General features: G+C 38.4%; 1 protein-coding gene across 1 annotated transcript in view; it reads right to left on the bottom strand.

The window, feature by feature from the left end:
• Positions 1–22,819, bottom strand: part of CDKAL1 (CDK5 regulatory subunit associated protein 1 like 1) — a 382,971-nt gene that overhangs the window by 92,932 nt on the left and 267,220 nt on the right. Inside the window, exon 12 of the mRNA XM_058800651.1 lies at positions 15,757–15,937. Within this exon, the coding sequence (XP_058656634.1) occupies positions 15,757–15,937 (181 nt within the window). The remainder of the gene's footprint in view (positions 1–15,756; positions 15,938–22,819) is intronic.

The following is a 22,819-nucleotide window of genomic DNA, read 5'->3' on the forward strand; positions in this document are numbered from 1 at the left end:
CACAACACACTGACGGTCTTCATCTTTTTGGTATTATAGAAAATTATGGTTTCTTTCCTACCTTTCCACAAAATTTTTATTTTTTTGTACAAAACCAAAACTCCCCTGACTGGGAAAATGCTGGAAATTTGTAGCAGAAAAAATGTGCAATGAAACTTCTCAAGATGCAGATGAAGAAATGCCCCAAAATTCCCAGGGTACCCCATAGGTTTAGGAGAACTAAATCTAAACAGCATTTTATTGTTTTGTATGGAATCTGAATATATACAGATAAAAATGTCATAAGCACAGAGTTAAGGTTGCTTAGTAATAACTTCTGTCTTTCTACAGCAAAAAGTGAACTTTAACTCAGATCTCTAAAACCCAAAAATATGAAAATATGTTGTATTTCAAAACACACACAGGACAAGGAATTCATGCTGCTCCAATGGAAATCCCTTCAACTCCTACAGCTGGCATGGTCACATGGTATGAATAATAAGTTTTTGAAATAAAGAAGCAGCATGGTTCACAGCTCACCTCTGCAGTACAGAGGAAAAGGTAAAGCAGGCTTCTCCATGGCTAGAGGCTGCAGTGGAAAGTAAGGAGTCCAAAAGCTCCTTCTCCTTCATCACCTCCAGTGGACCATTTCAGTCCTTAAATTACCTATTTATAAACATTTATTCAGAATTTCTTCCCTTAACACAGCTTCATATCCCTATTTATGTTCCCTCAGCCTAGTCCAACATCCCTTTAAAGTACCCTTTGACCAATAAAAAAAATTCTATTTCCCTGCTCTTTTTCTTCAGTGTTCTGATTCTCCAGTCCTTTGTTCTGTACCAATAATGTTGCCAAAAGCACATCATAAAAAGCCATTCAAAACCTCTCTCTGAACTTAGGCAACTGTACTATCTTATCTTATCTTGCTCCACGTGCAGCAGCACTATTGCTTTCAAATATATAGAGGATATATGTTAATTATTTCTCAAAAAAATGATATTTTCTTTCCAAATTAGCATGAAAAGACCTTCCAGGAGTCTCATAGCAACATCAGGCTCATAGCTTATTCCTGCACTCCTCTCAGGCTTGCCATACAGTGATAGATAGTCCTTGGTTTGCAGCATTTAAAGGAACAAGTCCAGGGAGAGGAGACAGAGAAATTCAGATCCTATACTGATGTGAGACACTTAAAAAATATATATGCATATGACTGTAAAAACAAATTTTCAGTTTTCTGTGTTAAAAAGTTGTAAAAATACCACATTATATAGGAGATGCAAAGGAGACACTTTTTATATCTTTATCAGGAAAATTATGTGAACATCTGATGAAGAATGAATTAAAATGCTGCTGCAGGACTGAGTTAAATACTGTAAAACCATATATGCTTGTACACATAAGTATGCCAGGATGGAAGGTTTTCCTTAAATAAATCGATATTTTTTCTAAGTGAGTTATTTCAAGCTTGTTACTAAAATGTACCTAAGTAATTAACTTCTTCTGAAAAGACAGGTAGTGTCTAAGATATTTATACAAATAAGAACCAGAAACCAACATCAACTAATGACATTTCTGAGGACAGAACACACAGACAATGTTAGTAGAGAGGAAACAACACATTACCACAATTTCATTATTTCCCCCATCCTGCAAGCAGATATGCAATGCAAGTAACACACACTTTGCTCTGTTTATTTCCTTTCTCTCTCTCATTTTGCTGGGCCTCAAATTTTTGATTACTGGAATTTATTAAGGGGTCATCCAATATGCATATTATATGTTTAAGGTATAGTAAGAATAAAGGTTCCTTTGGCAACAATCTTGGACTATGCACCAATAAAGCTGAGTTAGTGACCTTGGTGTTTTTACTCTTTTTCTAGTGCACTGCTTTTTAGCAATAATAAAACTTTTTCTAATGTCTTACATGGCCTATACTGTGGATTATTATTCTTCTTTTGCAGAACAATGTAGAAGTGATGAAATATCACTTAAAGAACAAGAGAATGTAAAAAAAATCAACCAACCAACAAAAAAAACCCCAACAAACCCTGTAGTACAGAAGGAATTTAAAACCATTTAAAATATTTTCTGCACAAGTAAGCCGGCATAGAATTTTGTGCTATCATAGAATTTTTCTTTTTTTTGCAAATAATAGTGTGAAAATAGAGTAAAAGTAGGGCTATCCTAATAATAAAATTTTATAATCAGAATATACTTTAGAAAAATAATTTTACAAATGGAATAGTTATAACAAATGCTAAACACTGTAGGCTCACACATGTATATTGCACTTATCTTGTGATCGTCTTTTCATATTCAGGTGATAATTACCTGTCTTTCAGATTATTTTAATGTAGCCCAAAACTTGTTTGTTTTCTTTTCAAGCATGGTGTCATAGGTCTGCAATGTTTATTGAGAAGGAGAACTACAATATCACTGAGGTATTTATTTTATAGATTACTTGGAAGCTACTTAAATTGAATATTCTCAGGTTTTCATCTAGGAATAAAAGGGACAAAATTACTCCCAATATGAAGGTATTACTGCTTTCCTTTAGACTCAACTTTCATTTTATAAAGCCTATTTTCACCTTCAAAGTTCTTAATAATTCCAGCCTTATACTGTGGCAGATCTGCACATTCCAGCATTTCCACAGAAAGTCTCAGCATCAATATATTGCCAGCAAAGTTCTCTTGTCTTTGTTTTCTTGCTCACATGATTTAAAATCATTCCAATACACAGGGCTGCCTTCAGTAACAAGAACATGTATCTGTTTCTGTTGAAATACTCTTCATGAGTACAGTGAATAATAACATGTGTCAAGGCAATCAGATTAATGTCTTTATTTCAGTTCTGTTCCCTCAATAACCAATCATCTCCCCCATTTCTCTTTTATATACTGCTGATCAGAATTAAAAAACAATTTTATTTTACCACAGGAACTTTATTTAATTTAGAGTTTATAAGCCATCCCGCCCCTATCCTTGAGCATGCTAAAAACCAATAGCAATATTCAGTTTTTCTTTCAAACAAGTCTGGAAAACCATTTTACCTCCTTCTGTAGTATCTAATGAATTACCTAATTTAAAGTCATATTAAGCTTAGTGAATCAGGGAAAAATATAACTACAATTTTGATACACTTTGGGAGAAAAATGAAGCAGCTTTTCAAGTATTTTCACAGTTTCCCTCCCCAAGATAACTGAAAGCACAGAGGCTCCAGAAACACAGACACTCACAAAACCATGAGATTGGATCTTTCTTTTCTGAACCAGCACTTTCTAACACGTTTTGTGTTAGGGCATTCTCTGACTTCAGTAACATCCATTTTCTGATCAGTAAAAGAGCTGTGTCTTTCTTTTCCCTTATGTTACATCTGTGATCTCAAAACTACAAAGGCCTGGAAGTTCCAAACTAAGAACTTTTACAAATTAGAAGGAAGCAGGTAGCACCCTACCCAAAGACATCCCCTGGACTAACTTTAATCTCCACAGAATTACTTGGCAAAACACCAGAGAGGGAGATAGCAACTACTCCAACCAAGGTACATTTAAAAGCCTTGCCTGGAGATTCAATCCATAAAGTATTAAATCTGTGTACCTATAACCACAACAGAGATATGAGACAAACCACTGGAACCACCATGTTATCAGAGTTTACAGATTGCTTTTTGGTCTGCAAAACAGCTTTTAAAAAAGTGGTCAGAAACCACTGAACCATTCTCTTTGACCTCTGTTATTCAATGCATCACCCTCTTAGAAATGATCCTGAAAAAAACATTGTGTCCCAGCCAGATTTCTTGATAAAATCATACCTGGTGTTCTTTCTGTGCTTGCATCCATGTCCTGTAAGCTCTGAAAGAACAGAAGTGACAATACAGGCCTGAAAACTTCTCTGCTTCCTATCACTACCTCACCTCTACTGACATTATTCCTGTCTTTCTGATCCCGTCTATAATAAAGATAGAAGATAATTTGGGGTCTTTTGACCTAACCTACCTGAATTACTATGTTATTACTATGTATTAATATGTTTACTCCCTTTTCTACTTCAGCTACTGACCCACACATATGTTCAACTTGCTTTAAGAAATAACTTTCTAATAATTTTTGATCCATGCATAGAAAATTACATTTAGTGTATAGTGTGTTATTCAGCAGTTCACCTCAATGTTCCAGGATAGTGGACTTTTTTTCCCAGCTCCAATTAACAACAGAACTGTAGATAATTCATATTCTGTATACTTTTTGTTTTTACACAAAATGATTCTTTAAAAAATATATAGTATGGTTCTATGCCTCCATGCAATATTTGTCTATTTATTTTATTTTAATTAAATAAAATAAATTTAGTTTATTGTCTAAAAGAGCAAAATATATAAAACTTCCCACAGCTTTACTGATCATTAATACTATAAAATGATTGCAAACATTAAAGGAATACTGTCTTCAGGATTATAGCAACACAAATTATTATGGTTTCGTCTATTTTACATTTTATGTAGAGATTCTGATTTATGGAAAATTACAGAGATTTTCAAAAAACAGCTAGGATCTTCATAAGAACATCTGTCAACCTATGTGAAAATAATTTGTTGAAGGATACATTTTCAATTAAATCATGTGCATTGCAATTTCCTCCTTCTTACCTCCCATATATTAGCTATGTAATACAGACACTTCAAACCCATATATTTCACAAATGTTGCTGAATTTTATTCCTTCTGGTAAATTTGAGACATTTTAATTTATCTTATGATTAAAGCTTGCTATTCCTGTCACTTTTTATTAGAGAGATAGGCAATCACCAATCATATGAAATTTAACAAGGGCAAAGTGCTGAATTCTGCACCTGGGATGAGGCACACCTGGATGTAGGGACTGAAGAATGAGAGGCTGGAGAGCAGCACTGTGCAAAGGGATGAGCAGGTCCCGGTCAATGTCAAGGTGAATCTGAGCCAGCAGTGCCCTGGCAGCCAGGAGGGCCAGCCCTGTCCTGGGGGCATCAGGCACAGCACGGCCCGTGGGCAAGGGAGGGGATTGTCCCCTCTGCTCTGGGCTGGGGCAGCCTCACCTCGAGTGCTGGGGGCAGTTTTGGTGCCACAATTTAAAAAGGACATTAAACTGTTAGAGAGTGTCCAAAGGAGGGCCATGGAGATGGTGAAGGCCCTTGAGGGGAAGCCGTGTGAGGAGCAGCTGAGGGCACTTGGTCTGTCCAGCCTGGAGGAGACTGAGGGGAGCCCTCATTGCAGTTACAGCTTCCTTGTGAGGGGAAGAGGAGGGGCAGGCACTGATCTCCCTCTCTGGTGACCAGTGACAGGATGTGAGGAAATGACACTGAGTCAGGAGAGGTTTTGGTTGGATATCAGGAAAAGGTTCTTCACCCAGAGAGTGGCTGGGCACTGGAACAGGCTCCCCAGGGAAGAGGTCACAGCACCAAGCCTGACAGAGCTCAAGACACATTTGGACAATGCTCGCAGGCACTGGGTGTGATCCTTGTGATGTCCTGCACAAGGCCAGAAGTTGGACTCAATAACCTTCCAACTCAGGATATTCTACAAGTCTATGGTTCTATAAATTATGCAAAATTTATTCTGAAGACTTTTACAAATCTATTATTAATTTCAGGTAAAGCCTTGCAGCACTGCTCATTTTGAGGGTCCACAAATTTGGTATAGTTTGTTAAATGCTCTGTCTCACTTCTGATAGTTTTTTATATCTGAAATTCACGTAGAAATTTCACAGTCTATATGAGGTGGGTACTTCCTATAACTGATTAGGAAGACTGCTTAGGTCGAAACAATTTGTAGACCAAAATATCTAGCTGAATCTTCGCCTGTGGTATCAGCCATATTTCAAATCAGATTGACACTAAATCAGAAATAAAGTGATTGGTCATGAGGGATAGACTGGTTTTGAATATAGTTATTGCAGCCAGTTACACAATAATATAAACCAGAATGAACTGCAAACTACAGCTTAGTAACAAAGTGTTATTTTAAAATATCTGTGTATCTGTATCTACAGATATGTTAAGCCCAGGACATAAATAAACCCAGGACAAACCTGTCAGCAGGGCACTCTTCCTTTTTATGATCTGGTGAGGTTATCTGTGTGCTGTACCACACACTACCAGCCTTGAAAGCACCAAGTTTTCCAGCCTTATAAGAAAAAACCAAAAGAGAAGTGCTGAAGAAGGTACAGTGTGGTACAAACTGCAAGGAGCAGTGCTCAGGTGCTTGCTGTGTGAGAGAGACCATCTACAACACACAAATTCACTAGACACACAAAAAGTGCTCTCACTTTTTTATCTTCATCTATTTTTCAGTCCTCCACTCTACTTCCAGGTTTTCAGGAATTCCAGGTTCCAAGAGTTTTAGCCCAATGACCAGAGGTGCAGGTACAGCAATGAAAACAGCGGAAGATAAAAGTTCCAGAGCACTGACTGTCCAGACTGACTGTGATGGCTTTGAGGGAGTTCACTTGGATTATCAAAGACAAGATGAAGTTCAAGAAAGGGTCACCAGGAACCCACCTCAGGATATTTCAGTGTCCTTTCATTCCAAAGTATGTTGTATGGGCCAGCATAAATGTTACATTATTAGCAAAGGATGGACAAGCTTAGCTGCCTCAATGAAACAAATTAATTTGCTGTCTGTGTTAAGTTATAACAAATTACACCTAAAGCACATTCTCATTTGAAGAAGTCTGGAATTTTGAAAATTTTCTGTTCTGATACCTATATCCAGTTTCAGGGAATAAGTTGTTACTAATTACTACAGCTGCTGGCACTGTTTTTAGTTCTGAGCAGTCCGGATTTTAAAGTGAATTAAAATTCCAAACTGAAAAAGAGCATTTTGTTTCAGTTTTACATAAGTTACATAAATGTAATTCAAGCAAAAATTACAAAAAGGCACAGTTAAAACTTCTTCCATGATTCTTCCACTTCATTATGAGCCAATGAACAGAACAGTAGAATAAAGAGTAGATTGGAGATAAAAATGTTTTCTCTAATAAAATCAAAGGCTATTCTACCTTATCTCTGAGAGTATCTTCCTTTCCTTCTATTCAGCTCAGGAGTATGTGGTGTTCAAAACCCCTGGTGCTATTTCAGCTTCCTTGCAACTAAAATTTTCACAATTCCATCAAGGTTTTCAGACTCACAGGGGAAGGAGGATGGGCAATGAATGCTCATGGCCACTACAAATCTTGGAGGACTGCACTTTCCAAAACTATTTTTTCATACAACATATGTTCTGCACATGGCTGCAAGCATCAGTCCACAAAGTTGCATGATGTTAACAGCAGTTTCATTATTCTTGCAAATTCTGTAACTATTTCTGGCCTGACAGTGAAGTTCAGGAAGAACTCCCCTTCCTTCTCCTTATGTATTCTCCATATTTTATTTTCCAATTACTTTTCTTAACAACATGGCCTACACTGAACTCAGAGTTGTGTTTTACTTTAAGAGGGTCTAATTTTCAACTTGGATTTGTATAAAGTTTGTGAGGAAGCTGTTGGTAATTTTCATTCCAACCAGTTTCTGCTGTAAAAAAAAAAAAACCAAAAAGTAGAACATCAACTAAGCTGGTTTCCTAAGTGCATTTCCAATCCTGCTTTGAATTTTGACTTGTTTTCTCAAGCAACAGAGTTGTGCTCCTTGAAAGCACAAGACTTCTATTTTACACTGGTGTAAGATTTAAGAGCCACAGTTCCAAGCTAGAGTAAAAATACTTTCGTCCTTTCTCAGGGGTCTGACTCTGCACTGCCCAGCTGTTACTGTGCAATTTAACTCATTCCCCAGATTCAGCTATGAACTCAATTTTCAGCAGCTCCATAGGCAGACCATTTATAGCTCTCAAAAAGGTTCAACCTATTTTAAAACCGACCAGCTCAACTGTCTCCCACAACAAAAACATATTTTCATTTCAGCGCCTGGTCATATAATTGAAGGTGGTTTAAGCTTGAGCTGATTCTAGCTCTAAAATAAAATGGCTTTAAACACTTATAAAATTCTGTTTAGTAGTTTTATCTAACCACAAAACCCCTATTCACAGGTAATTATGCTCCTTTGAATTCATTGCAAAAAACTGAAGTTCTGGCTACATGCTGGAGTAGATCTAAAGATACAGCATAAAAGCAGTCAAATGTTTTGGCCATCTTCTAAACAGAAGAAAGGAAGAACCAGGCTTTCATAGGTCAACCAGTTTATAGAGTTACTGGAAAAAAAAACAGGGAGGAAATAATCCAAAACTATTCTAAGCATCTAGAAGGTAACAAAAGGAACCAACATTGATATGGCACTAACCAACAGACAAACCAATCAAAATAAAACCCATCAAAGAATAACTGGGTTTGCAGATGAGAGAATTCATAGCTATCAATGGTTTGCAGGGCTTTCTGCAGTACCTCACACGTTGTTCTCATAAAAATCACAAGGGAACATGGATGTAAATAAAACTACTAAATGGAACTAGTAGTTTTGATGGAAAATGTTAGCTTGGAATACTACCACAGTTCAGTGATAAATATGAAGAACTATATATTGTTTTTTTCTTCATGCTCCATATTTCCCTCCAGCCTTCACATTTTAACTCCCTGGTCCCAACGTTGTCATGAAAATATTCACTCAGGTTTTTGTTCTAGCAGAACAGCAAACAGCAAATAAAAGTGCACTGCTGAAGAACAAATTGTAGTACAGAGGTTCAGCAAACTCAGACATTAATCAGTCTTGGCTTCTCTTACACACGAAGAACATTCTGCATGTTACACCATGCATTATTGCATGTGCTGGGGAGGAGAGATGTGTGTCAGGGGCCAAGAACCTTTGATACACCAGGAGCAGTTATCACAGCTGCATCCAATTCCTGGGGCATGTAATTCCAGTTAGTCACAGCACTTAACAGGGGAGCTCACAGTGATGATACACTGGAGTAACAGTACTATTGAATAAGTGGCATTGTTTCTTTTTTTTACTTACTTTTCTTTTCTCCCACCTTATGATCTCCATAGCATTCCTCTTTAACTTTAGAAGAATATCCCTACATAATCCCATTGCACGATCTTTGGATTGGCCACCATTACTCTGATGCAAAAAGTATTACTGATTCTGCTATGTCTGTGAGAATTAGAAAGGAGATGGTACCTTCCTGTCTGGGCATTTAAATCACATTAACTAATCAAGTCCACCTGAGGCTGCATTCTCTCAACCTTCAAGTGCTTAACCGTGCCATTGCTTTTGACATGTATCACATGAAACCTTATCAAGTTATTTCTAAATCCATATTGGACAGCAGATGAATTCTTTCCTTGCTTTAGCTCCGACCCTGGCCTCCCCAAGCACCTTGTGCCCCATCACTACCCACCTAAAGCCTGAAACATTTGCTCAAAGGCAAGAGTGGTCCTCAGTTGTCATCCTTCCTCACTGTCTGCTTAACAGGTACCTTACCAGCCTTTTCTTTGATGGGACATCTACAAGGTCCACTTGTGCTCCTTTCCTTTGGAGCTCTGAACACTGCTAAAGGTGCTCCTTGCACAAGCAATGCTAATCCATTTGCTACCCAGACATCTGAAGTTAAAAAATGCTGAAGCAGAGGACAGCTAATATTGCCTGACACAGGAGTGAGTGGTTATTTTTCAGTGAGGCTGGGACAGTTTGGCAACATTTGGGAAATCATGCCTTTTGAATAGGTAAGAGCACATGAGTTTCCACACAAGATTCAGCTGCTTGTGCACAGAGATTCAGAACTACAAACCTATATCCATCCATCCAGCAAAGGAGGTAAACATCACATTCTATCATACTGGCACTCAAGAATGCCTCTTTCTAGTGCCTTGCAGAATTCTAATCGAAGAGAGATATGGTGGATCTGCAGCCACCCAGTTATGAAAGGGTGCCACGAAACTTCTTGGAGATGTCCTAGAGGGAAGTAAAAGTAAAGGAGCCTAAGAAAAATAAGAAACCATTATAGAATAAAGGCCACAAAATTTCTGCTCCCACAGATATGATCAAATACAACTTGTCTGGCAGACAGCAGTGAGGTGTATATTGTATTATGCTATCCTTATGGAAAAAATCTCTTTGTGCATTATGTGTACGAGAACAGATCTAAGTGATGGTTTGATTAAATGGAGAGGGATACAAGGCCTGATCACTGATATTTATTTCTCCTAATAATGGTGAGTGTACTGACAGTGTGTTAGATTTCTAACTCTTCAGGGTGACTGAGCAGCTGCAGCAGCTGCCTCTGGCCAGCTCTGTGTACTCAGCATGGCGCCACATGGTATGGAATACTCCTTTGGTCAGCTTGGGGCAACTGCCCCAGCTGTGCAGCCTCCCAGCTTCTTGTGCCCCTCCAGCCTTCTTGCTGCCAGGGCATGAGGAGCTGAGAGGTCCTTGACTTGCTGTAAGCATATTTAACAACAACCAGAAATATCATGTAGTGGTATCAACATGATTCTATATTAAATCCAAAACACAGCACCATACCAGCTACTAGGAAGACAATTAACTCTATTCCAGCCAAAACCAGGACAGTTAGGAAGTGAATTTGTTATTCACCTCAGTGCAATAGGCATAATGCTTAATACAACTAATACAGAGAGAAAAAATTAATAAGACACTTGAAAGGAATTAAAGGAAACTTTCAATAGTTGACTGACACAATTTTCTAGCTTGAAGCAATATACCTGGTGATATAAAGAAAGAGAAAAGGAAAGAGAAAGTGAATATATAATTGAAACTGAATTTCTTACACTATTAAAAATATGTACAGAAAAATTAGAATCCACACTGCAGTTGATAGCAGTGTAATCATGAAGCTGCAGTCACAGAACTGCTCTCAAAACAGCTACTATCTCCTATTCTCAGGTAATTCTACCTTGCTAAGATACTTATTTTCAAAATGGCTATTTTCTAAAGTATTTTCCAAGTGACAGAAGTCAAGTTGATCCTGAGATGATAATCTCCCCTAATGTTTCAGAAATTGTGATGGACCAAATCACAAGGACAGAGAAAAGTCCCCACATGAGTAATAACTGCCTTGAAAAAATAAAGATCAGAGAAGTTATCAAAAATGTAAGGTATTACATGCTCTTCATTTTAGAGAAAAAAAGTAACTTTCCCACTTAGAATTATTCTGATCCTTTGCAATGCAGCTAAATATGAGTTCCCTACCAGACACATCTGAGTCATGTTCTAGTTTAACTAGAATCTGTAATTTGAGTAATGCAGTTATCAGCATTATCACTTTTACAAGCAAACACAGCAAGGAAATAGAGAAATTCAGATACATAGTAACAATAATAGCAGCAAAAATAGCATTTTATCATTAACACATTTCAGAGTGAGAATTTTCAACCCACTGGACATAAGGAGCATCCAGACTCATATCTGAAATAGCGCATGGAAAAAATGGGGGCAAAGGAAAGAAAAAACAATTGGGTAGCATTAAAGTTCTGGACAACATCTTGGCTCATTTACCATGCACATGACTCAGCATTACCATAATTGCTTCTTAAAAAAAAAAATCATGCCTAGGTCTGTTTTGACTTTTCTCTAAACTGGAAAGAGTGTTTGTGGTAAGCATAATTGATGGTTATTAAATTATGAGACCATTCAGACAGATGTCTGATTCTCCATGGACATTTTTTCTCCAGGAGAAATAAGAAAGGCCTGCAGCCTTAGCTGTCTTTTCTGAATTTATGGTGGCAGAAATGTCCATCTGGATTAGTGTCATCTGCCCTTCCAGCAAAATATTGGTGCCTGTAAGGCTTTCAGTGATAAATTATCTATGTGAAGGGATGATTCCATGTTGACCTACTGATTGTTTTTTCTATTCAGATAATCTCAAATGAGGATTTTCTCCCAGAAGGCAATTATATTTAAGATCATCATCAAAACCATCCACTAAAAATATAGAAGTACTAAATATTACTATGTTTCATACTCTACAGATTGTCTCTAGAAGTGGTAAAGTCTTCCAAAAAAAGCTAATCTAAAAGGAACTGACATGACAAGTATGTTAGTATTGCAGCTACGATACTTGGGCAGAATCACCAAAGCCATCTTGAGTCAGAGTTGCTGAAGAGGAATTCACTAAAGCGGAGCAGTTTGCAACTAGCAATGGATTTGTCCACTGCAGAAGTATATAAAAACTGAAATAACATAGCAAATATAGTCAGCCTTTAGAAAAACATAAAAAAGAAGAAAATAAGAATAAGAGTTGTCAAATAACTTGCTCACTGATTCGGCATCTGTTCTTAAACAGATGTTTAAAAAACATCTGTACAGACAAAATTCTTTTCCCATATAGAAATGCTACCAACAGATCCACTGCAGTGGATACTGTCATGAACACTCGTGGAAGCACCAAGCCCCCAAGTGCAGCCTGGTGATCCAGTGCACACTGAGGCTCTTGCACAGACCAGCTGTGTCCAGTGCACGTGCTATTTCTTACCCAATGCAAATGCAATAAAATCCATTCATTAATGCGGATAATATTTCATTAAAAGATGAAAGGGTCAGAGTGCATAACGTGGATGGTTGTGTGCTACTTTCCTTTTCCTAGCAGAGAAACATAAGTTACTCTAAGCAAGAAATAACAAATAAAATGCCTGTTCATTTCTGGTAATGCAGGAAAGACCATCAGCTGCTGTCTAGAAGTAATGTGAATATAAATCATAGGAGATTAGCACAAGCTCTTCCTGCTCTGTTTGACTAGTTGCTCTCCATTTCTACTAGGAGATAAAAGAACAAAGGATCTCATAACACAGGATTTTTGAAGGACTACAGGGAGAAAAAAAAGAAAAAAGAGAAACAAAATCTATTAATTACAGATTTTCATCAGCCCTGGATTAGAGGCCCCATCTTCTTTGAAGGTTCTATTTCACTGAAAGCAATAAGTACTAGTGCTACAAATAAGAAGAAAGAATGTAAAACTGGGTTAAATTGACATGTACCATTTTCCAAGTAATACTTCTAACTACAGAACAGCTAATGTTCTTTTAATAGTTTATCTCTTCACAGATTGTCTTCCCATAAGAACCCAGTTAAACAGAAGTGAGTAAATTAACTTAAGCTCTCTGCATCTCCTGTGAAAATGGCGTGCTTAAGAACTTGTGCATAGGAATACAAACCTGAAACACAAACCAATGTTTTGATTTTTAAACTTCCTACCCTCCAAAAATTACATTTCTGAACCTTTTTTCATGTATCAAAATATCTAAAAAGCCTTCAAGACTAAGACAAATAATTCAACCATGTGAGTTGCTTACACTATGGAGACTACCTCAACAGCAAGCATTTACATTTGAAAACTTACAATTTCCCATTATGAGATAGTCTATAATAAATGAATAAATTGCTCAAGCTGCACCACACTAAACAGCAAACTGAAGAAGCCAGATATAATCTTATTTTATGTCTCCAGCAGCTGACACATCCTATGGAATTCACAGTACATACTGGGAGTAAACAGAGATACTTTGTTTTGCTTTCAGACACATAAGCAAAGGAATACAAGTTCCAATATATTGCTTTGACTTTGTGTTGGTGTACCAGGATACATAAATTGAAAGAAATAGGTTTTTCATTTAAATTGATTTACATTGCTGGCTGACTTTCATGCTTACACTGAAAGGAAATATAAATGTTATTTATGCCCACAAAAATGATACAGTAATGAGTTGAATTACTACAGGCATCCATCTTGTATACTTTCCTGTTTTGAGATTCAGATTACAAAAATAACAAATTCAATTTTTTTGAAATAAATCAAACCATGGCTTCTGATATGATTGCTATCATTATTGCTTATAAATAGCTATTTATATCTAGCAAAATACAATCAATAGCCATGTACCTTCTTTATAAAAACAGTTTGGAACATAAGATGAGACGGGAGGGAGGGAGGGAGGAAGGAAGGAAGTAAGTGGCGGAAGGAAGGAAGTGGCGGAAGAAAGGAAGGGGCGGAAGAAAGGAAGGGGCGGAAGGAAGGGGCGGAAGGAAGGGGCGGAAGGAAGGGGCGGAAGGAAGGGGCGGAAGGGGCGGAAGGGGCGGAAGGGGCGGAAGGGGCGGAAGGAAGGAAGGAAGGGGCGGAAGGAAGGAAGTGGCGGAAGGAAGGAAGTGGCGGAAGTGGCGGAAGGAAGTGGCGGAAGGAAGTGGCGGAAGGAAGTGGCGGAAGTGACGGAAGGAAGTGGCGGAAGGAAGTGGCGGAAGGAAGTGGCGGAAGTGGCGGAAGGAAGGAAGTGGCAGAAGGAAGGAAGGAAGTGGTGGAAGTGGCGGAAGTGGCGGAAGGGGCGGAAGTGGCGGAAGGAAGGAAATAAGGAAGGAAGGAAGGGAGGGGCGGAAGGAAGGAAGTGGCGGAAGGAAGGAAGGAAGTGGCGGAAGGAAGGAAGTGGTGGAAGTGGCGGAAGGAAGGAAGGGGCGGAAGGAAGTGGCGGAAGTGGCAGAAGGAAGGAAGGAAGGAAGGAAGTGGCGGAAGTGGCGGAAGTGGCGGAAGTGGCGGAAGTGGCGGAAGTGGCGGAAGTGGCGGAAGGAAGGAAGGAAGGAAGGAAGGAAGGAAGGAAGGAAGTGGTGGAAGGAAGTGTCGGAAGGAAGTGTCGGAAGGAAGGAAGGAAGTGGCGGAAGGAAGTGGCGGAAGGAAGTGGCGGAAGGAAGTGGCGGAAGGAAGGAAGGAAGGAAGGAAGGAAGGAAGGAAGGAAGGAAGGAAGGAAGGAAGGAAGGAAGGAAGGAAGGAAGGAAGGAAGGAAGGAAGGAAGGAAGGAAGGAAGGAAGGAAGGAAGGAAGGAAGGAAGGAAGGAAGTGGCGGAAGGAAGGAAGTGGCGGAAGGAAGGAAGTGGCGGAAGGAAGGAAGTGGCGGAAGGAAGGAAGTGGCGGAAGGAAGGAAGGAAGGAAGGAAGGAAGGAAGGAAGGAAGGAAGGAAGGAAGGAAGGAAGGAAGGAAGGAAGGAAGGAAGGAAGGAAGGAAGGAAGTGGCGGAACGAAGGAAGGAAGTGGCGGAAGGAAGGAAGGAAGGAAGTGGCGGAAGGAAGGAAGTGGCGGAAGGAAGGAAGGAAGGAAGTGGCGGAAGGAAGGAAGTGGCGGAAGGAAGGAAGTGGCGGAAGGAAGTGGCGGAAGGAAGTGGCGGAAGGAAGTGGCGGAAGGAAGTGGCGGAAGGAAGTGGCGGAAGGAAGTGGCGGAAGGAAGGAAGGAAGGAAGTGGCGGAAGGAAGTGGCGGAAGGAAGTGGCGGAAGGAAGTGGCGGAAGGAAGTGGCGGAAGGAAGGAAGGAAGGAAGGAAGGAAGGAAGGAAGGAAGGAAGGAAGGAAGGAATTTAACTAATGGCCTTTAACCTGCAGGCTGAAGGAAGTAAATGAGCAGTGCATAAGGACAGTCTCAAGAAAGTGGAATGTGAATTTAATATTTGACAACTAAATCAGAGACTATCACTGTTATTAATTCTTTGTATAATTATTCATGATAAGCTTGAGAATGCTGGAGTCACAGAAGTCTTAAAATGGAAAATATTACTATGTGTAAAAAATTAGCTACTACTCTTGATAGTCATTCACTCCAAACTTGATAGAAAGCAGACAAGATCTTCAGTATAACCACAGTATTACTCTTCCTCACAATCTGAACAGTCATTTATATATGAAAACACATTCAGTGGTCTAACCTAGCATCATTTCCCTTACCAGGCTGAAAAAATCCTTCACTTGAATGTGGCACAGTTCTGCAGAAAATGTACATTTTTATGTACATGCTTTATGTATTAAAGCCATCTGAAAATGCATCTTACCACTGCAGCTGGAACTTGAGGCATTTTTGCAGCTGGGGTTCCTGGACGTGGGTAGAATTGATTAATAAACAAGCTTGGAAACCTGTACAGTTCTACAAGTTTCATAGTTTCTTGAAAATCTTCATCTGTCTCTCCTGGAAATCCACAGATGATGTCTGTAGCAATTGTTATTCCAGGCACTCTGTAAAGGAAGTAGAAAGAAACACTTAATTGAGGACAAGTAGAAGTCTTGCTCCTTAAAAGCTAGTGTACATAGACATATAACCCTCAACTTTATCTTCAGAAATTGAGACCTACAAGGATCTTGGGGGAAACCCAAGATCCTTGGGTTTAAGGATTTTAACCCCACTGTTTGGTAATGAGAAATGCATCTGTTGCTCAGCTGAGAGCACAGTAATAGAAGATACTGCAGCAAATACTGGATTAGGATTGTGACAGAAGAGTGAAAACATCTGGATCAACTCTTCCTTCAATCAAAATTAGAGGTAATTAGCACACCTTGTTATTTCTTGAATTCTGATTGCTTAATCCATAAAATGCAAACCTTTTGGGACTCAGTCACTACAAAATGTCAACTATTTAATGTTTTATAAGGCTGCTATCAAAGTAGAATAGGGTATCTGAAAGAGGGGCTGGCATGCCATATCACCTAGAAAATTTAACAAAATTGGCTCAGGAGCCAAAAATACATATTTAGTCACAACTTAAAAATTAACTCAGTATTCTAAAACATCAGCCTATGCCTTGCTTTAAAAGGAAAACAAAATACTTAAGTTCACATGCACAGGCACTCAGTTCTCTTGTTACTTAAGCAATGCCAACATTTCCTAACCGTTCCCCTTGGACTGAATATGCAGATCCCTCACACGCACCAGGTTAAGGCAGCACAGCTGACAGAGACAGCCCACAGGCACAGAAGGATGCACAGGAGAGGGTGAAGTTAGGGGGCTCCAGTTGAAATTGTGCCACTACCACCATCCTGGACATGGTGGGAACATGCCATGAACACTTTCCCCAGTAGACACTGGAGCAGCCATCAAGGCCTGCACCCAGACTGAGCTTTGTGTACAGTGGGAATAATGATAAGCATCCTCTGGAGAGAGGCAGAAACACATAGTGCTCAGTGCTACCTCTTGACACAGATGAGACTGCTTCCACAATGCAGAGTTCACATCACCAGTAACAATGATAAACTGCAGAAAATATTGGAGAAAATGAAGAATTCCATACAAATATTGGTGGTATCTAACTTGGAATTGGCCCTGTTTCAAGGAGGGGGAGTAGATGAGACGTCTTCCAGAGGTCCCTTCCAATCTAAATAATATTACAGCTCTTATATAGGCCACAGGCAAGGGAACAGAACAGCTGAAAGAGATTGTTTTAGGGGTGAATGGCATAAAGACAACTGTCACAAGCAAAGTTCACACTTGAGGTTAAGAAGGGGTCTCCAAGACTGTCTCTAACCTAAAGAAATGGATGGAAGGTTTCCCTTCCCCTTATGCGGTTAAGACAATGCAGAACTGTGAATGTCAGTGCATGTAATCCAAATTACATTTATAAAGCATTCAAATAGCCAAAGAAAACTATAATTTCTTGTTAGGAACTACATCACCACAGGAAAAAAAATAATGCTGTGACTATAGTGAGTGAAGAAACTTGATTTTGAATAACTGAAAGAAAAAATTCCTGAAAGAAAAACTTCCTGAAACAATGAGTTGTACTGAAAAAGGAAAACCTGTTGGCAAAAGACAACAAAAAAGGGAAGCAGAGAACACTGTTTTTATTAATTTTATTAGGTGCAATATTAGACCATAGCTTATATCTACCAGACCAGCCATCAGACAAATTGTACATGGTAGTAAATATATTTTGTGATTTTTTTTTCCCTCCAAACTTAATTTTTTTTTTTCCTGCAAGTATTGGCAACGAGCTTATATTAATGCCTTGCCCTCCTTTTAGCATGTGTCTGGACATATAGGTAGCAGCACAGGAATTTATCATCTATTATTAGAACGTTCTTTCACCTTTTCCTTATGAAAAATCCCCAGCAAAGAAACCAAATTCTATCAATTCCTTTTTCAATTCACAAATTCAGACTCCATCATCTGAGCTGAGTTAAAAGGCATTTGAACAACAAATCAAAACCACTATAAAACTGAACATTTTCAAGCACCTGATCCAACAACCCCAAGTGGGAAGCACAGTCTGGATGTTGTGCAGAAGAGCAGAAATCCCCAGAGCTGATGGCTCAGCACCCCAAGACTGACAAACATCAAGACATGGACTTCTGCTTGATATCAAGTAACAATAAAATTCCTTATCTTTAAGGACTGAGTGAAGAGAGCAGCACCACACCCTGCAACATGATTTTATTCATACCACAAATATCTTGTGTAGCAGTAGTAAGCTCATGGAAGAAAGTGCTTTCTTTTTATACATTACTTTATAAACCAATGCCACCTAACATCAGCTGCCATTTTTCAGAACACGATCAGAACATTCATTACATTTGAAAAAACCATCATAATAAAGTTATTTTATCCATTTTAATGACACTATTGGCAACAGTCAAAGCATTTATTACCAATGGTAGTAGTAATACCATCCTTTATAAATGCCTGGTTGTTTCTATAGCAACATGAATTATAAGGTCCAATCAAGCTAGATACAATAAAATATGCTCTTTTTCTCCATAACACCAGTTGTCATTCAGTTAAAAGGAAATTACATATTTTAAAAATTCATAAACTCTACAAATGTCTGAACTCCATTTACTGATAAGGTGTTAATTATCTTAGTAATTAGATTTCTTCCTGGATGGAATTATTACACACAAAGAAAAGCCTGGATACAAAAAGAGAATAAGGACCATGGTGTATTCAGCAACAGCAATTAATTACAGTTCAATCCAGTGTAACTGCCTAAAATATGACATTGCATAGTGCATTTTTATATCACTGCTGATAATATTGTTTAACAAGCAGTTTAAAAAGGGGAGAAAAGCATGAGATTTCACTCAAAGTCCAAAATGACAAAAATGAAGCTCTTAAAGACTTCTCAAAGCAGTGATGAACAAAAATATGTACAATTAGTTCCACATGTGAAACATAATTTCTTAATGAAAAAAGTGGGGAAAAAGATATCATTATGGAAGAATATAAAACACATACACACTTGAAAATTAAAGTGACCTTTTCTCTGACAGCCTGAAAGAAAGCAGCACAAAACTCTTTATTAGTTTGATTCAGATGATGCTTAAAAATTCCTCCATCTATGAAATAAGATCCAAAATCACATAAAAACAAGTTCTTGTGCATCAGCCAATACTATTATTGTTTTACATCAAATGCTGCTTATCTATTCTGAAGCAAACAAAGAAAACACTGCTGAACATCCCCTGTAACATTTATTACATGAACTCATTTACAGTTAGCCTAACTATTCAGTTTCCACAAATGGGTTTTAGGGTGTAAGATAGAAGCTCTACAACATGTTGACTCTCGATATGCTTTACAATAAAACTGTGGAATTTCAGAACAACATGAATTAGAGGAATTATTAAAGCCATGTATAAGATAAAACAGCCCTACTACTTATTTTCTTCCCTATGTCCCTCTATATATATACATCCCTTCCCTCTACTCAAGCAGACTGATGTTTTGCCATTCTGAAGTAGACCAGCAATGCAAACCCCATCATCCTGGGCAATTCTGAATACCCAAAAAAGAAGGAAATACTTCACCTTACAGGGAAGACACATCTGTTTTAGTGTGATGCTGTAAGGGCCAACACACCCATGAGCAAGTGCTGACAGCCCAGGTATCCAAACCTCACAGAAAGGAAGAACAAGATGTGTTTGAAAGAATACAGAAGAAAAGCAACATCTTGCCCTCTACCTGAAGAGGAACCAAGTCAGCCTCTGGGGTCAGAGAAAAAAATGAGACCCAAGGAATTCACTGATGCCTAGAAGTCAAGTCATGGATAAGTGACTTAGAAAGATGATAAAAGCTGACAAAAATAAAACAGTAAGACCACTCCCTCCCCCCCCCCCACCACCACAGAGCAATACTTCTCAGAAAAGCAGCAGCAAAATTGTGAAAATGTCTAGGATTTACTTGTTACATGGACTATTTCATGTGGTTTTAGCTACAGAAAAAATTTTCTTTAGCAATAACCATTACAAACCAAATCCACGTTCCGGGAAGAAATTATGTAAAGCAGCTAAAATTGTCACCTTCAGCTACTCACATGACCACTTGAAATTCTTTTGCATGATCACATATTCTTCCCACTTCCATTTCAGCAATTAACACTTAAATCCAGAAGTTACTTAAAGCCACCAACTTGCTCTTAAGCAAGACCAGCTACCTCTACCCCTTACAGTTTAACAAAATACTGGATTTTAGATTAAAAAATAATGGATTAGAATAAATAGCAATATGAATAAAAAGAAAACACTGTAGTCTTACAGAAGGGTATGAGAACACCCTGTGTAATCTATAGTAATTAAAGTAAAACAAAAAGTGTGATGACATAGCAACTTCTTGATTCATCAACTAGAAATTTGCATTGAAAAAATGTTAGGTAAAAACCTTAATTTTTATGAAAATAAAACTAGTCTACTCTGAAATGTTATTTCAGCATCAAACATTATTTTATATTTTAGAGTGCTTCTGCAGTACAAGTCTATTCAGAGAATGTGAAATGGGGTTAATGGATGAAATAATTTGAAGGTATCTGAGTTGGTATTTCAAGTGTATTTACAGAGCCTAACAGGCATCTCAATGTGCCATTTTGTGTTGGAGCTGAAGGATGTGTTTGCATCTTCCCAGTGACCACACACAGTCTTCCAGAAGCCCTTTTCACCCCCTCTTTCTCTTTTCTCCATCAGGCCTAGTCTTGTGGGATTTCTGACTTCAACTTTAATGGCACACTGAGGAGTCACACCAACTGGAGCTAGCACAAGAGAAACAGACTGCTCAGCTGGAAGCACCGTCTAGGAACAACAGGAAACTTCACCCCGCTTCTCTCTTGGCTAGATGGAGATTAACCTGAGGATTAAGCCATGGAAAAATCCCCACACTTTGAGAAAGGAATTCAGCCTGTTTCTGTTCTGAAATCCCCCAGTGCCTCTGCCTCTCTCTCTCTCTCTCTCTCTCTCCATGGACTATGAATGCAGCACAGGACAACATACCCCTAAGTTAAGTGTCTGGAGTTGGGGGACTAAACCAGAATATAATTTATGCATTTCTTCATCCTCTCCCATTTATGATTTACCCTAAATTACACAATGGATGAACAGGCATCTAATAAATGGATATCCACTGAAAATGTTTTTCTTAGTAATCTTTTCCACATGTGTTTAAAAGTAGTCCAGGATGTGTGAGTTCAGAACCTCTGTGTCAGAAAAACAAGTTCTTTTGAATCCTCATGTCAACTGCTGAACTGATTTACACATGGAGTAAAACTGGAAAGTACCTTGGTTTAATGACAACAGGTATGTCATAAACACTTCTGTGTAAAGTCTCTTAAATGATAACATACTGGGCCTTATGGCCAGATATAAACTATACTTTGGTAAGACACCTTATTAAAATGCAGCTATATATATATCATGAACATTATTATTCAGGAGAATTTATATAGGAATTATATAAGAAATTATCTTATTTCAAATGTCAATATATTCTCTATTACTGTGTAAGACAATTCCAGTTTGTCTCACAAATCAGTTCTGCTTCACCTCAGTTTGGCTAAATTAAAGCAAAAAAGGTAACTAGGTTGATACTGCATATGAAAGTATTTAAGTGGCTTCATTTATAAGCCAACACACTTTTTACTCAACTATTGAGACAACAAATACTATCAGATATTTAAGTACATCTATTCTGTTTATATGTGTATAAAGCATAATTTTAATACTTTTTTTTAAAACCTATTTTTACAGCTTGGATCATATCTGCCTGAAATTGATGCCCAAGACACAACAAACCAGAAAAAAAAATGTAATGCCATATTGTTTATATGCTTGCTTTGAATAAAAAACAATAAAACAGAAAAATGAAAGCCAGATAGGACCACAGAGAAAAACCTCAGCATATTTTTTCAGAGTATTCTTGCAAATTTCCCTGAAGGAAGGTATGTACACCTGGGAGAAGAATTGGCAAGGCCATTAAATCCTACCAGTTAATTTGGAGGTGGTTCATAGTGAAGCACTTCAAACTTCACAGGTAGCAGAAACTTCACAGTAAGTCCAGCCTTACAGCTACAGAGTCAGGGGATGTATCCTGCTTTTTGCATTCCACACCTTACAGAGCACTCAAAGCCGCTCCCTTTGGTGATTCCATAGGGAACACCTTACACCTGAGCTTTGTGATCTGCAGCAGTGTCCAACAGATTTACAAGTGCAGCTTAATATGTTGGGCTTGAATTTGGGGTAGTTTGTGGTTTTGATGTAAGTCACCTTAAACAGGCTGTAGAATTGTATCTGTGATTAAGAAGCACAACCCAACAGCTCTCAGAGTTTAACTGAGAGTGAGAACAGGTATTTTTTAATGACTGCTCTTTTCCCAACCCACCTCCTGCCCCCAGAAGAGCTCTTTCAGAAACTGGGGTGAATGACACCTGGAGGCAGCAAGCAGACCTGATTTCCACAACTCAGCTTGAGAAGGTATAGGTGTGGAGGACTCTGTGCAAGTAGGTACTGGGCTGTCCTCGTTACCAGGGAATAGCGACCTAGATAAAAAGCATATCTCATAATTAGCATGGCTCACTGCCTGAGGATGAAAGGGTACACATGGTTTTACTCTCTTCAAGCAATTATCATGAAGGTTGCCAGTGTTCCTACTAGATGCAGCCCAAATGGTTAAAGAGAAGCATTATAATACTTCCCATTATCAATTTTCATTAAAAAAAAACCAACCCCAAAAAACCCAAACCAAAAACCAAACAGCTAAGCCTTGGACCAACTTAATTCAACTATAAGGTGTTCTACTCTCCCCATAAACAATAAACATTTTATAGAACTTCATTACAGATTTATAACTTCAGATCATTATTGTTT

The sequence above is a fragment of the Ammospiza caudacuta genome, chromosome 1 (genome assembly GCF_027887145.1).
Source record: "Ammospiza caudacuta isolate bAmmCau1 chromosome 1, bAmmCau1.pri, whole genome shotgun sequence".
Classification (NCBI taxonomy): Eukaryota; Metazoa; Chordata; class Aves; order Passeriformes; family Passerellidae; genus Ammospiza; species Ammospiza caudacuta.